The sequence below is a fragment of the Poecilia latipinna genome, unplaced genomic scaffold (assembly GCF_001443285.1).
Source record: "Poecilia latipinna isolate Pla-1442-1.1 unplaced genomic scaffold, P_latipinna-1.0 Scaffold208, whole genome shotgun sequence".
In the NCBI taxonomy this organism is placed as follows: Eukaryota; Metazoa; Chordata; class Actinopteri; order Cyprinodontiformes; family Poeciliidae; genus Poecilia; species Poecilia latipinna.
In genome coordinates this window covers 412,737-427,063 of record NW_015112824.1, presented here as the reverse complement: position 1 = coordinate 427,063, position 14,327 = coordinate 412,737, and the positions used below count along the sequence as shown (strand labels likewise).

General features: G+C 41.4%; 1 protein-coding gene across 1 annotated transcript in view; it reads right to left on the bottom strand.

Moving 5' to 3' along the window:
- LOC106946828 (zinc finger protein GLIS2-like) overlaps nt 1-14,327 on the bottom strand; it is a 29,936-nt gene that overhangs the window by 7,163 nt on the left and 8,446 nt on the right. The window contains exon 2 of the mRNA XM_015031472.1: nt 2,426-2,593. Coding sequence (XP_014886958.1) covers nt 2,426-2,573 — 148 coding nt within the window. The 5' untranslated portion in view covers nt 2,574-2,593. The remainder of the gene's footprint in view (nt 1-2,425; nt 2,594-14,327) is intronic.

Genomic DNA, 14,327 nt, shown 5'->3' with positions numbered 1-14,327 from the left:
ACATCAGCTGACTTTGACCAGTCAGACTATTTAGGTCAAATTTCTTTAAGCTTTTCAGATCTTTTTCCCCCAACCTGTAACTGTGTTAGCAGATTTATTCATGCAGCAGCACTTTAGTTTGACTTTAAATGTATCAATAATTCCGGACAATTAATATCCCATCGAGCCAAAGAAGAATATGACAAAGAATATTTTTAAACAATTTTATACACCAAAATAAATGCATTATCTTTGAAATCTTTATGTTTTATTTAGTATTTAGTATTCAGTATTATAAGTCTTAAAAGTCTTTAACTATTTACTGTTCAATTCCAGTTACATAAAAACAATATGTGTTTTGTTTGCTGATCTAATACTAAATTAAGTGGAGGTTGTTCATTTGAATGTAGCAGTTGGTTCCAGTGAATAAATAGAAAAATGAGGAAAATCCTCTGATATTCTGGTGAACAACAAAATGCACAAAATATGGAACATATATGCATATTCAACACTTGGGGGCGCCACATCTCCATAGATTCCACGTACATAAAAGTAATAGAAGATTTCTTCATGATTAAACTGACAGTCATTTCTATAATTTTATCTGGAGTTTGTGTAACCCCCATTTCTGATGCTGCCCTGAGCAACTTCCCACCTGCCTAACACAGTCATTCTGTAAATTAAAAATATGCGTTTAAATGAGGCTCATTTAAACAAACTGGAAGCACCTTTTGAAAATAACCTTCAAGCAGGTATTAAACACACTTTTCTTTAAGCCCACATTTCTATGTTAAATTGATTGTATTTTTTTATTGGTTTGATGTAAAATTCTTATATAAAGTGAAGTTTTTATTAGCTGTAGCCAGAAAATCCTTATAATTAACAGAAATAAAAGCTTGAAGACATCAGTTTGTGCATAATCTATAAGATGTGTTTCACTTAGTGAATTTAGTTACTGAAATAAATGAACTTTTCAATAACGTTAATGGGTCACTATTTCACAAACCACCACTATTTACTATTTACTATTTATCATGACTTGTTTTCATTTGCTAAACAAGTCATGATTTAGCATAACTTCAATCACCAGATATCAGGAAAATGTTTTTAGTACAATCCTTGGTTTGTGTAGAATATGCATCAACAGGCTTTAGTTGGTTTTAATATCCAAAGTGATTTAGAGCTTATCAGTAGGGTTAATACTTAAATGTTAACAAGTCAGACCTTGGTCTCTGAAGTTGCTTTGAGTTACTTAGATTCTCATAAGCTCAGAGTTTTGATCCATCTTCAGATAGTAGACATGTTGGAATTTAGTACTTTAAAATCACATTCCTATATATTTTTTTTCTTTTGTATTGTTGCAATAACGCCCCCTATGGGAAATAATTACTTTCATAACAGTTCCTTAATTCATGATTCACCACATATTTCTTTTGATGATCAGAAGGAGTTTCTTTTTCCTGAACTATAGAACTGATTGTGTGGGCCTTCTTTTTTAAAAAAAAACTATTTATGGTTCCATCTGTTTTTGACCGGGGCACAAACAGCTTGTATGCACATGTGGGGACTTACTTAAGCAAACAAGAAGCACCTGACCGCAACGTGGAGCTGCATAGACCTGCGGCATTTTTTGTTCACCAAAGTAAACAAATTAATCGTTTAATTATAGCATAATTTAAAGAAAGAAAATGAAAAAGCAAAGTATCTTTTGTTAAATGTATTTGATAGAATAGTGAAAGACTCAAGTACATTATCTGCCATACTTGAATATCAGTTATTTAAGTTATTTTACAGTCCTATTGGTAATAAATAACATAAAATTTATATAAATAGATATATATTAGCTATATGTTAGCCCCAGTAATAATATTAACATTAACCCAAAATATAATCCTACATCCTTATTTAAAAAGGATTAATTCCACATAAAATACTTATAGAAATATCTACACAAATCACTTTTTTAGCCTTACACCGTGTTCACGTGTCACAGCTGCAATTTGACAAAGTTTTTCCACTTCTTCCTAATTAGCTTGAAAACTACATTTCTTTCCGACTTAATAAACACCATTCTCTGATTCGGTTTCCACCTCTGCCCCGGGTGTGGTCTGGACGTGCCTCGGTGCTTAGTGGGAAGTCTGGTTTGGAGACAAACGTATGATTCTGTCTGCATCAGCTGCAGTTTTCTTTGGGTCACTTCATGTCGGTGTCACGCTCAACTCATTAGAGCCGACGCTTCCAAATCTGCTGACAATCCACCTCTGTGTGAGGAGCAAACTTCTATTGGATTTACAATATTAGGTTACCGGAGAAGTGAGAACAGGGAATTGGTTTTGTTAAAGACTCATTGTGACACCAGGCATCATCAATGCCACGCGGATGCCTGACTTGACCCAATCTTTCTATTAACTGAGCTGGTAGAGCTTCAGTCATCCGGGTTGGTTACCTGGTGAGGAGGGCGGCGATGGGAAGGTGGTGTACTGCAGGCGTGGCCTTGAGGTGTGGAGAGGAGCACAGATCGATGAGGGACAGGACCTCTTTCCAAACTTCACAGAGGGAAGCTTCAGGTCCAGCGGCTCGTCCAGAGAAAGCATGGCTGCTGAAGACTGGTGCCTTGAGACGGGAAAAACAGGCATTAAACCCAAAACAAAGGCAATTAAATCCTCAGCGAGAAATACTTTGAAATTCTTTCAGCTGAGGCATAAACAACATGGCGGTGTTTGAATCTTGTTTTGATATTTTAATGGTTCAGGGCTTGTTTTTCTCCACATCTGTGTCACATGTGTGTCAACTGGTTCGTCCTCCACGTGAAGAACATTTTTAAACAACTTTTCTGTCTGCAACAGTGGATTTCAAATCTCATAATGTGCAGCAGCAGCTGCGTTTCCATTGACCATGTAATTGTCCGATTTGACATTTAGAAAATAAATTTGACTAATGGAAAAACGGCAATTTTGAAAAACTGTTGACACTAAGACGTATCAAAATTGGTTTATTTTGCAGAACTGCACTGGAAACACTTTTTTTCTTGCATCAGACGAGTTACGTGATCAACAACTGGATGTTGAAGACGATAAGAAGTGGTTGGAGGATGATGGTAGGAACCCAGTTGTATCCGGGATCTTGTTCTTTTAGTCACAAACCATATCTCATGAACATAGACTAGGGACAAAAAAATAAGTAGAAAGGAGCAAACCCTCACTCCATCTGTCCATCGTCAAAGGAGGGAACCCTTTGGTAGGGAGCCGATACCATCCTACACCCCTTGAACAAGACACTACAGTACATGGCCTACTAACTGAGGTTGAGACTAACTTCCCAGCAGAAAGGAGCAGTCACCCCTTTTTCCAGTTGACCACAACGACCTTATCCCTCCTCACATTCTGCTGCAAACCACCTCAGGGCACCCTGAAGGTCATGACTTAAAGATCCCAACAGAACTACATCATCTGCAAATGGCTCATTTTAAACCTTGATGTTACCAGATACTCTCCTCTCCACGGCAAGTGTTGAGATCCTGTCCATAAACACCACAAGCAGGATTTGGGCATAAGCTCAAGTTTATGTCACAAATGCAGCCACAGAATTTGCCTTGCTTACACAAGGACCTGATAGTCCTTAAAGGCATCCCTCTTATGCGCCGTACTACCACAGCCTCCCCACAAAACACCTCGGGGGGGACAGGGTCAAAGGCCCTCTCCAGAACCACAAAGTACCGGAGAGCCGAGTTCCTGTGACGCTGTCGGCAGCTTTGCAAGAGATAATTATCTTGTCCACTGTTCCGAGGCAGGGATGAGAACCGCTCTCCGTCTCTTGAATTCAAGGTTCAGCAGTTGGTCAGAGCCTCGTCTCTAAAGAGAGTCCTGGTGGGACGAGGTACCACGACCTTTACACACATTCCTGGCCCAACTCACCTCAATCAAACCTATTTATTTATTGTCACAGCCTCATTCCTGAGGGAGCCTTACAAGTGGGACCTGCTTGTTACTGGAACACAATCTCCTATCCCCTTTCCTACCGACTGGTACCACAGGAATTGTCTGCATCCTCTACATGACATTTAAGAGGTGTCTCAACCAAAACTAAGGTCCTGACATCAGGGAGTTTATTTAGTCTCTCAGCATTCCTCTATGGTGGCCATATTTGGGAGATCTTCAAAGCACTCCTTCAACCAATCAGCAGTGTCCTGCATGTCTCCAGCCTGGCATTGTCCCAGGTTTCCCTTTCTAAGCTGTCAAACGGTCTTCCAAAACTTTCTTGAGCCAAATTGAGTGCCCTTCTCCACATCCTACATACGTTCCTCCGATGACAGAGATTTTGCTTCTGACATTCTGGCCACACAACACCCGAGTCCGTCAGATTCAACCAGATGTTAAAGCTTCCTCCCTCAGCCCAACAGCGAAACCCTAAAACACAGGCAGATCAACTTATACAGTCCCCAAAAACATTTTACTTTCCAAGTAAAGGGAGCTAAATTGTGTAAATGTAGACACCCCATAGATTTTCTCTTTCCCCTTCCAGATCTGAAGGTTTAAGTGTGAGTGTTAACTTTTATCCGAGGTCAGTCTCTCATTTAACAGGATGAGGAAAATCTGATTCATAGGTCAAGCCACATGTCTGGTGAGCAGCTATCAAAACAACTTCATTCTCACACTCGGAGATGTTGGCCAATCACAGGGTTAGTTGTGTCAGATTTGTGCTAAAAGGGACAGTCACTCCAAACAAGGATGTTTAGAGAACAAATTATTTATTTAGCATAGTGTTTAAAGTGGATATACTTTCTTGATATACAACAAAGTATTTCATTTATTTACTGTGAAGAATGTACAGTTCTGATATGGGCGACATGGGCAACCAACCAGGGCGACATGAGCGCCCCCCGAACCCCTTTGTGCTTCACCAAACTAGGTTAAAAAAAAAAAGAAAATAAATGAATTCTTTATAATTACTTGTCAACTCAAAAAGCTGACAAAGACAATTTTGTGTTTATTAGAACCACAAAAGCAAACTGAACAGTTTGCAGCTTCTAAATGTCTTTAACTCTCCTGGAAGAATAATCTGGGAAGTATATGTATGCAAAAAAAAAAGTACATGCACATAAATTATACAATTAATCCAAAGGTAATAAAGCTACAGTGTAAATGACTACAAACGAGGAACAAAACAAGTAACAAATGAAAACCTTTGCTCTTTGTTAATGCCACATAGCTCATTACTCTAACCTAACAATCCACTTCTGAGAAAGGTCTGAGTTCCTCTAGTGATGCATCACAGAAAAACACATCTGTCTCTAAGGTCAGTTGTTGTTTCTGAGGGAAAACCTCATGATAGTTATCGTGATATGAAACTGTTCCTCTGCATTTCTGCGGTCGGCCCTTTAGTGGCTCGACAAGATTTCGCAGTAGCGTTTTCATTTGTTAAGGTTGAACCCTACGACTGAGGCATGAGTCAAAAAGATCTCTCAGTCCATGACTCACCACTGCGCTCCTGTCGAACAGAGTGACTCAAGATTCGGATATCGGCTTCAAAGTGAAAGCGTCGCGGGGAGAAGCCAAAAACGGGAAGAAGCCATGGTAAGGTGGAAAAATCTTGCAGGAGAGTAAAAATGGTTAGCAGCTGCTGGAAAAGCTGACAGCACTGATGGGTTTATCTTTGCAATTTTACATCGTGGTGACAGTCGCATGCATGCAGGAGAAGATGCACACTTTACTTCATGTAAGACTGAGCAGCACTTTGTGTGCATTTTACTTTCATAGGATCAACGAGGGGAAGTTGTTTCCCAAAATGACTTGCTTTTGGTTTTACGAAATAAAAACAAAAAATCTAGTTGCACCAGCAGTGTAAAAATTAATCTTCTGTCTGTTTAAAATGGGGAGGCTCCATTAAAGGGGCAGTATTGTGTATTTGTCATTAGTGGAATTTTATAGCACAATCAAGTAGCTATGTTCAGTTAAAAGAAATTTGATGTTGTAACTTTAACACCTTCAAATTGGGCCTCTGTCTCTTTAAAAACTCCTCCTCTTTCTGAAACTCCACCTTCAGGAGTTTCTGGTTGTTGTAAAGTCATCACTACATCGCTCCTCTATTAACCGTTTAGCAGCGTTTCAATGGAAGCAGCTCGTATAATGAACTCAGCAGATGCTCTGTTCCACCAGGTGGTTGCTATTTACGGCTGGCTAGTCTGAAGGAGCTGAGTGGGCAGAAGCTCAGCTTGGAAAATGGAGCTTCGCTGTCGAAGGTGACTCTCGGTCCAACCAGGCATTTTGCACGATTGAATGGTTGCTACGGGAGATTAACGGATTTCTCAAATATGCGTGAAAGAATGTATAACACACTGCCCCTTTAAAACTTTTATGCTTTTAACTCTGTGGTAATTAATCCCTTAAGGCGTCAAGTTGAATTAGTTAAACGGTTTTATTGAACATTTCTGGTTGTCGTAAAGTCATGTTGTGACCATAACAGTTCCGGCAGTGATTGCTTTGGCTGAACAGCATATCGACAATATATTGTTATTGCAGTAGCAGTGTTAAGAACATGGCCAAGGACATTGGCCTGTTTGGGACCTAATATTCACCACCTTTTATATTTAGTGGGTCTTAAATTTGCTTCCGTCCCAAACCCACAGAGGAACCGCTCTCTGAGCTGCCTCTCGTCATTTATGCAGGGTTCCCACACAGCTTTCATGGAGAAATTCCAGACTTTTCCAGACCCAGTTTTCCTGAGATTATATTGGAGAGAGGGATAAGAGTTTTGCCTTTACGTTCTTTAGTTGTGCAGACTGATTTAAAAGAAAATGTATAGAGGATTGAAAACACATGGAACATGGATGTAATCCGCCTCTTGACCAATCGGCACCAGCCAGAAAAAATGGAAAATGGATGGATGTGACAAAACTCAAAGTCACAAAATATACCGGGAAAGGAGATTTTTACTCATTTTGAGTTTCAGAGATATAGGGTAAGTTCAACCTGCACATCAAAATAATAATAATAATAATGTTAGTAACTTCTTCCAGAATTTGGATTAAATTTAATTTTCCTTCAGGATGAAATCTCAATAAAAACATAATCTGAACCTGCAGATGCAGAACACTGGAATTCATTCACCATCAGAGTTTCCAGGTAATCTCTCCCATGCCACAAAGGTGAGTTGAATGCAGGATTTATGAATCCTTGAAATTAAAAAAACAATCTCATTAGGGTTAGAAGTAACCATAGAGGACACTGCTAGAGGAATCTCTCTCCCAGGTTTTTATCTTATCGAGGGCGGCGTTTTTCCCTCCCTCACACACACTTTGCAACACTCTTGCAAGCGGTAAGACTGAGCACTCAAGCTGGTACAAACACAAGAAACGACCCGCGGGAGATTAAAGATTCTCGGCCGTTACTTTTTATGTGGGGAAATGTTTAAGGTGGCACTCACATTTCGGCATTTTCCTCCTCTGAACTAAACCTATTCCACAGCGGATTACGTTTTCAGGACAAAATGTCACGACGACGGTACCGTTTAAGAAGAAAACCGACTTTGTGATTCTGCAAAAACTGGAAGTTGACCTCCGTTTAAACCCCCCATCAGCTCGCATATTTTCTCTTAGATAAAGAGGAAAATTACAACGAAATGCAGCTCTAAAGAGAGAGAGAGAGAAAAAAAACTCATTAGTCCACCATTGCTCACATTGTTGACTAATGCAGCCCAGTCCGCCATGCCAACTTTAGATTACACTCAGATGTTTATTCCAAATTCCTTCCTGGAACGTCACAGTAAGACCAACGAGGCAAAGCAGAGGAGCGACAATCCAGCCTTTCTAAAACGCAAAGAAACAAAGTCAGAATTTGAGCTGTTATTGGTTAGCTTTTTCTTCAAAATTTGCCAGCAAATCTGTCTTGGAAACTTTTTTTTTTTTTTACTTGAAACCCTGCACCCCAAGTGGAAAACTTTCAGCAGGCATCTGTTTTTTCTGGACACAACTTTTTCAGCCTCTTAAATGGCACCAGACACAGGTTTGAACGTAGGTTTTTTTTTTTGTGCAACACAGCTGCTAAACCTCAACTGGGTGTCCCGCTGCACGGCTCGCTAATGACAGCTGGCAGCGACAATGTTTCTTGATTTACTTTTTTTTTTTTTTTTTTACTGGCTGGATTCGAACCAGCAACCTTCCAGCCACATGCGCGCCTCCTCCCTCGGGCTCCCAGAAACTCGCTGTCGCCACAAATTCTTCCGCAATCACTGACACAATCCCCCGGCAGAATATAAGGCAGAGGCTAAACCACAATGAAGTCAGTGTTTAGGGTCCCGGCTGCTCTCTTTGCCAACTTCTTCACCACACTGGTTTCTCGTTCCGCTGCAACCTCACTGACTTTTCTCATGCACACACTCGCATACGGACTGCTGCTTGAGACGCACCGTTGAGGCACGCACATACGCCGTCGGTCCTTCGCCACATGCGTCCAGACACGCACTCCCACCAGAGTCACGCTATGCCGGAAAGACTCTCAGCAATGCCCAAACCTCCAACCTCCAGCAGCTTTCCCCCTCAAAGCCCTGCAACATGTCTCACAACTTCCATCCCTAGCAGAGCACAGACTGTGACTATAAGAAGACTTGCATTTAAGAATACTGCATTTGGTCCTGCAAATGTGCACTCTCAAACTCTAAGGGCTGCAAACGTTTAGGTGCACAGGTCTCCAGGAACTTGCGCAAGGGTTGGCTTTGAGACGTCGCAAAGCACATGAGCTTTTTTTCTCATGAACTCCTACACAGTTAAAACATCCATGACATGTCACACTTAATGGAGTCTGACTCGAGCTCAGGTACGACGCACACACTCATCAGGCTTTCCACCTCTCACAGGAAACATTTGCTTCTACGGTCGCCCTGGTCTGGCCTCTCCCTCCCTGTAATTTTTTTCTACTCCCTCCTCTCTTGTCTTCCCTCCCTCTAACTCCTTCCTGTGGTTTTCCTCTCCCAATTCACCAGCAGAGCATACCTCTCCTGTTCCCCGCTCCTCCCTCATCTCTCTTCCCCCTCCTGCCCTCCCCTCGCCTCTCTCACATACTTTATTCTCCAGTGCATTTTTAACTCCCTTCTTTCATTCCTTTCCAGTTTCTTGGATCGTGTGTGTGTTTGCAGCTTTTCCTTTTGCTTTATGGACATAGCGCCACATGTAATGTTTTATAAGTGTTATGAAACTTAATATATTCCGTTAGAACTCTATAAAAGTGCGGGACGAAAACAGTCAAGATTGCTTGATCTGCCAAGCACAGAAGGATTGAGGGAGATTGGGATCAACGACAGCTCGTCAAGTCGTAAAAAAAAAAAAAAAAGTTCAATGTTCGAATTTTAGAAGTCATGTTCTTTGATCTTTCCAGTACAAGTCCTTTTAAGGAATTTCAGAATGTCCCTGCAACTGCAAGGATCACGGAGGGAGGCGTGGGGGCTGTGTTTCTGTGATCTGAAGGCATAAAGAGGCAAGAAGAAAGAGGGCATTTATAAAGGTCCGAAGTGTCCGCACGAGACTTTGAAATTGGATACCTGCTTGAAGAGTACTGGGCAAAGACAAAAAAACTAAATGAGTGGTAATGGGTAGAATCATGATGGAAGTCATGAAGGGGGGGCAGTCTGCTCAAACCACAGTGTGAGGAGAAATAGAATGAAAACATAATTCGAGCAAGGCATGACTTTTGGAAGCAAGCAGACAGACTAGAAAAGTGGTGTGTTATTTCTTGCGTGAGATATTTCAACCCAATTTCTGAATGAGTGAGACCAGGGAGTTTTCGTTTTTTTATGGAGCAAGTACCATCATGTCAAGTCCAGTTAGTCCAGTCGTTTTAAAACTGATTGGCTACATGACTTGGATTTTTTCAGTTTGCTGTGTTAAGATTCCATCCATCCGTCCATCCAACCTTTGCCTCCCTATTTGACACTTTCCAATCACTGATGGGAGTGAAACAGCATGAACCCCTGTTCATGCTGTTTCTGAACAGAGAACAACAGATATTCCTGTTCAGAAACCTCATATAGTCTCTTGAGAAAGTTCCGTGCCCCAACCATGAGTTGATCTTCTTAGTTGATTTCACATGGAAAACCTCCGGTGGTCGACGTCCAGGACGCATTCCGATCAAATACCCAAACTACCTTAGCTGACTCTCTTTGAAGTCGAGTTTTTCTCTGATCTCATCCCTGGACATCGTACAGAGGAAGCTCAGTTCAGCCGCTTGTATCCAAGATCAATCCGCCATAATCCATATCTCACAACATGGGCTGGTAAAAACTCACCTGTGTCTCTCAGTGCTGCATTTGAAGCCCTGATCCTTCAGTTGTCTTTCTACCAACACTCGGTAACAAGACAATAAGATACCTGAACGTCTCCATTTGACTCAAACATTCAACAGTGACTTGGAGGAGGCAGTCTACCATTGTCATGGTTATTGCCTCTGATGGTCAGTCTTTAATTGGTGGAAGGTTCCAAGTTGAATTATCCACCAAAGCATCGATTGTTTTCCATTTCTCCAAGATTTTTCACAAACCATTTCCAGTCTAGGGAAAGGGTCTTCCCCAAGGTATTATAATTGAGGGGCCAGCTTGGAAAACCTCCTTTTGAGAAGCAGGTGTCCGGACCACCTGATTGGTTCCCGTCCATCTAAGGTAGCAGTAGCTCTATTTGAAGCGCCCAGAGAGCTTATCACCCCTCATCTCTATGACTGAATATGGCCACCATTCAGAGGAAGATCATTTTAGCTGCTTGTCATTCATTCTTTCAGTTATGATCCAAATTTCATATTCATAGGTGAGGGTTGGAACCAAAGCAGATTAGTAAATCAAGAGTTTTGCAACAGATCAGAGCAGTACCTGCATCTTCTGCTCCACATTTTAGTCTGAAACCTTAGAAGAAGTGACTCTCATCTCACAATAAAAATTATGTTCTATCTATAGCGGAAATTTCCAGAAAGGTCGGTAGAATCTGAAATTCCAGTCTGTGGTTTTATCACCAGCACCATCAACTGAAAATCCAACATGGCTACCTGCCGATGCATATAAAAATTAGCTTTAGATGAAAGAGAAAATACAGATTTGTTTGCACGACGCTAACAGCTTATAAATCAACAAACCCCACCGGGCTTCAAACCTGGAGCTGAAATATTGCTAAGTTGGGCTGGGCGTAATTCCCAGATATACATGTTGACAGTTTAAATCTCTCTCCACTGTGTTTCGCTCTCAAGGTCTTGATAAGGCAAACAGCAATGTGCAAGAACCACTAACGTTTTGGCTCGTCCAAGTCCCGGTGTTGGCTAGAACTACGGCGTAAATGGACTGTCTTCTATTATGTCAGGTCCGTTTCTCAGCATGATGTCAGTGCCAACGTCCAGGATGCTGACCTTCCCTCGTGATGTAAAACATGGCTGCCACAGGAAAACAAGCGAGAGAGGAGGAGGTGAAAACCTCAAACAGAAAACGCAGGACATGGACTCCCACCCTTTCCTCTCCTCACACTTTTCCCATTATTTGTCTCAGTTCTTCCCTCCCACCCTCTCTCCCTCTGGCTCTCTTGCATCTCGGCAGAGCTAAATGATGCAACTCTGCAGACCGAGTATGCAATAGTCACCAGTAGAGCCTGTAGATTGTCTCGCACTGACACTGGCGTCTTCACCCCTTAGCGAGGGAGTGGCGGAGGTTGTCAGGGCCAGAGGAGTGGGGGAGTAGCCTTACGAGAAGGGGCCTATTTTCCTCTTAAAAACTGTTTTACTGACCTTCTGCGCATTTTTAAAGAAGGTACAGCAACTTAAAACATTAAAATCATCCAGCAGAGAAGTTATAAAACACAAACCGAGTCAAATTAAGGGAGAAGAGGTTCTCGAAATTCAAACTAAACTCAAACAACGATCAGCAGGAACTCCAAATCATCATATATTTTGATAATGAAACAAGCTGAACTTGAAAAAAGGTCAAATTTAGCACACCTACACATTACATGTTAATGGAAAACTATTTGTTGCATAAGACAAGTTAGCACTAAAGAAACACGGACATGTTATCGGGTGTGTTGAAACTAGTCAAATTATTCTTTTTCTAGCACATGTCACCCCAGTTAACGTCACATTTTCTAACTACAACCGTCCTGAGAGACATTTAGAAACATTGTTGCAACAGGACTTTGGGTATTTCAGGTTGTCAAGTTATGCCATAAAAACGGCAGCAAAAGCATTGTGTACTGGCATCGTCTGATTGGTTTAAGGAGGCAGTTTTACCATTTAGCTTTTACTCAGAAGTTAAAAGCTTCTGAGATTTTCTTTGGACAAATAACAAAAGGACACCCACATCTCTAGATGTTGGTGTTCTGAGTGGGAAAATTGAATTCTTGACAACCAGAACCTTCAAAATGAAATATGGCCGCCTCTATCAAACGAAAAGACGGACGTGGGCGAAAAACTGTTTCTTTGCACTTCTAAATGTTGTTTCTCACTAAAATATTCCAAACTGCAAAATTCATTTGATCAAACACGTCGCTGTGGCATTTGAAAGTACACCAAGCTAACTATTAGCTTGTCTTGCTAATGGTGGTTAGCCTGGTCGTTGCTCAGAGCAAATCCCACCGGCTTCTGAACTTAGTACTAGTATACAGTTGAGTTTATTGACATTCCCACATTAAAGCTCTGACTTCAGAGGTAAATGGACGACCACACAGGCAGCCAATTTTTGTGCTTACCAAAGGAATAAAACAGTTTATTTTCTACTGCCACAAAAGGTAGTCAACATGCAACCATTGGAATCTCTGACTTCACCTAATGACAACACAGACTGGACCTCTTAGCCACATGAGGACATAAAAATATTTACGGATATTTATTGAAAACTTCCATCGTGAGCATTTCAGTATTTTTAACCTGTTTAGATGCAAAAAGTTCATGAACTGAGCTAAGGAGCTCGGTGTTCCAGCACGTAACTCTTAAATGGCAGGACATCCAACACCACAACACCACAACAAAGAGAGTCGAGAAAACATCAGAACCAGAGTCAACAGCATGACGCTAGCCGCCTGGACCTTGGGGACACGCACATCATGGCCCCGTTCGTTCTGTTTTAGCTCAACTAGGCAGCAGCGCTGCGCACTGAAGTGGACTGTTTTCAGTAACGCTTCAAACTGGGCACAAAAAAAGACCCGAATGAGGAAGTAAAGAGATTTCTCACCAGAATATCAAAGCACAATGACGATAATAATCTTTATTGTCAATTAAGCTATCCAGAAAAAAACAGCACATGTTGACTCATTGCTTTTCATGCTTTTCTGTTCCTGTTCTTCTGCTCATTATCTGTTTTTTTTCCCCGTCTGCTGTGTATTTAACCAAATAAATCCAACACACCTCTATTCATTCTCTTGCCCTATTTACTCCGTGTAATTCAACAGACCCAAGGTCGGTGTGAGCGCTTTTAAGATCTGCAAGGAAATTAGCAGCGTCAGTATGGTCAACCATCACTCATGTGCTTGAGCTGACATGCGATAGTACAAAAAAAAAAAAAAAAACTAGAACTCCCTTCTAACAGGAAGAAACCTCCAGGAGAACCCGACTCGGGAAGGACCCCGTCTTCATCAACCAGCTGTGGCGGCGAGGACAGGAAAGAGACACAGACGAACACAAAAGCACGGAGCAGACTCAGGAAAGGCGACCATCTGCCTCGACTGACTGGAGGTGAGAGCGCAGGAAAGGGTCACAGAGAGACGCACAAGCACCAGGATGTGGATGCCAACTGTGAAAAGGGAAAAGTGATGTGGATGGAGAGAGCAGATCAAGGAGTGGTGGCCACTTTGTTATGCAACGTGACGCTGCAGACCCACACAGCGGCCCAAGCTAGAGGGGTTACTAAAAGCTATTACTAACTACATAAAAGGAAATTACAGATTGTAGGATCGCATGGACAAGGATACACATGTATACTATTATGTTTGGTAATATAGTGTAAATATAATGTAAGGATATGATGTATAAAACAAAAAGTGTTGATCTAAGCACAGAACCCTGCTGAACTCCATTATTGTGCCTGGTTGCATTTTCACTGGCCATATAATCCGACATTTTGAAAATAAATCCACTTAACTGAAATGTGCCAATTTCGGAAAAACCTCTCACTTTATGATAAAACGTTTTGGCGTTGGGATCAGGTTAGACCTGTTAGATAACATAATGTAAGGATGTGATGTATAAAAACTAAAACCTTATTGATCCAAGCACAGAACCCTGCTGAACTCCATAACTAACTCCAGCTGGGTTCCCACTGACCATATAATCTGACACATTGAAAATAAATTTGCTTAATGGAAACACGACAATATTGTTCGATTAAAAATGTTGCCG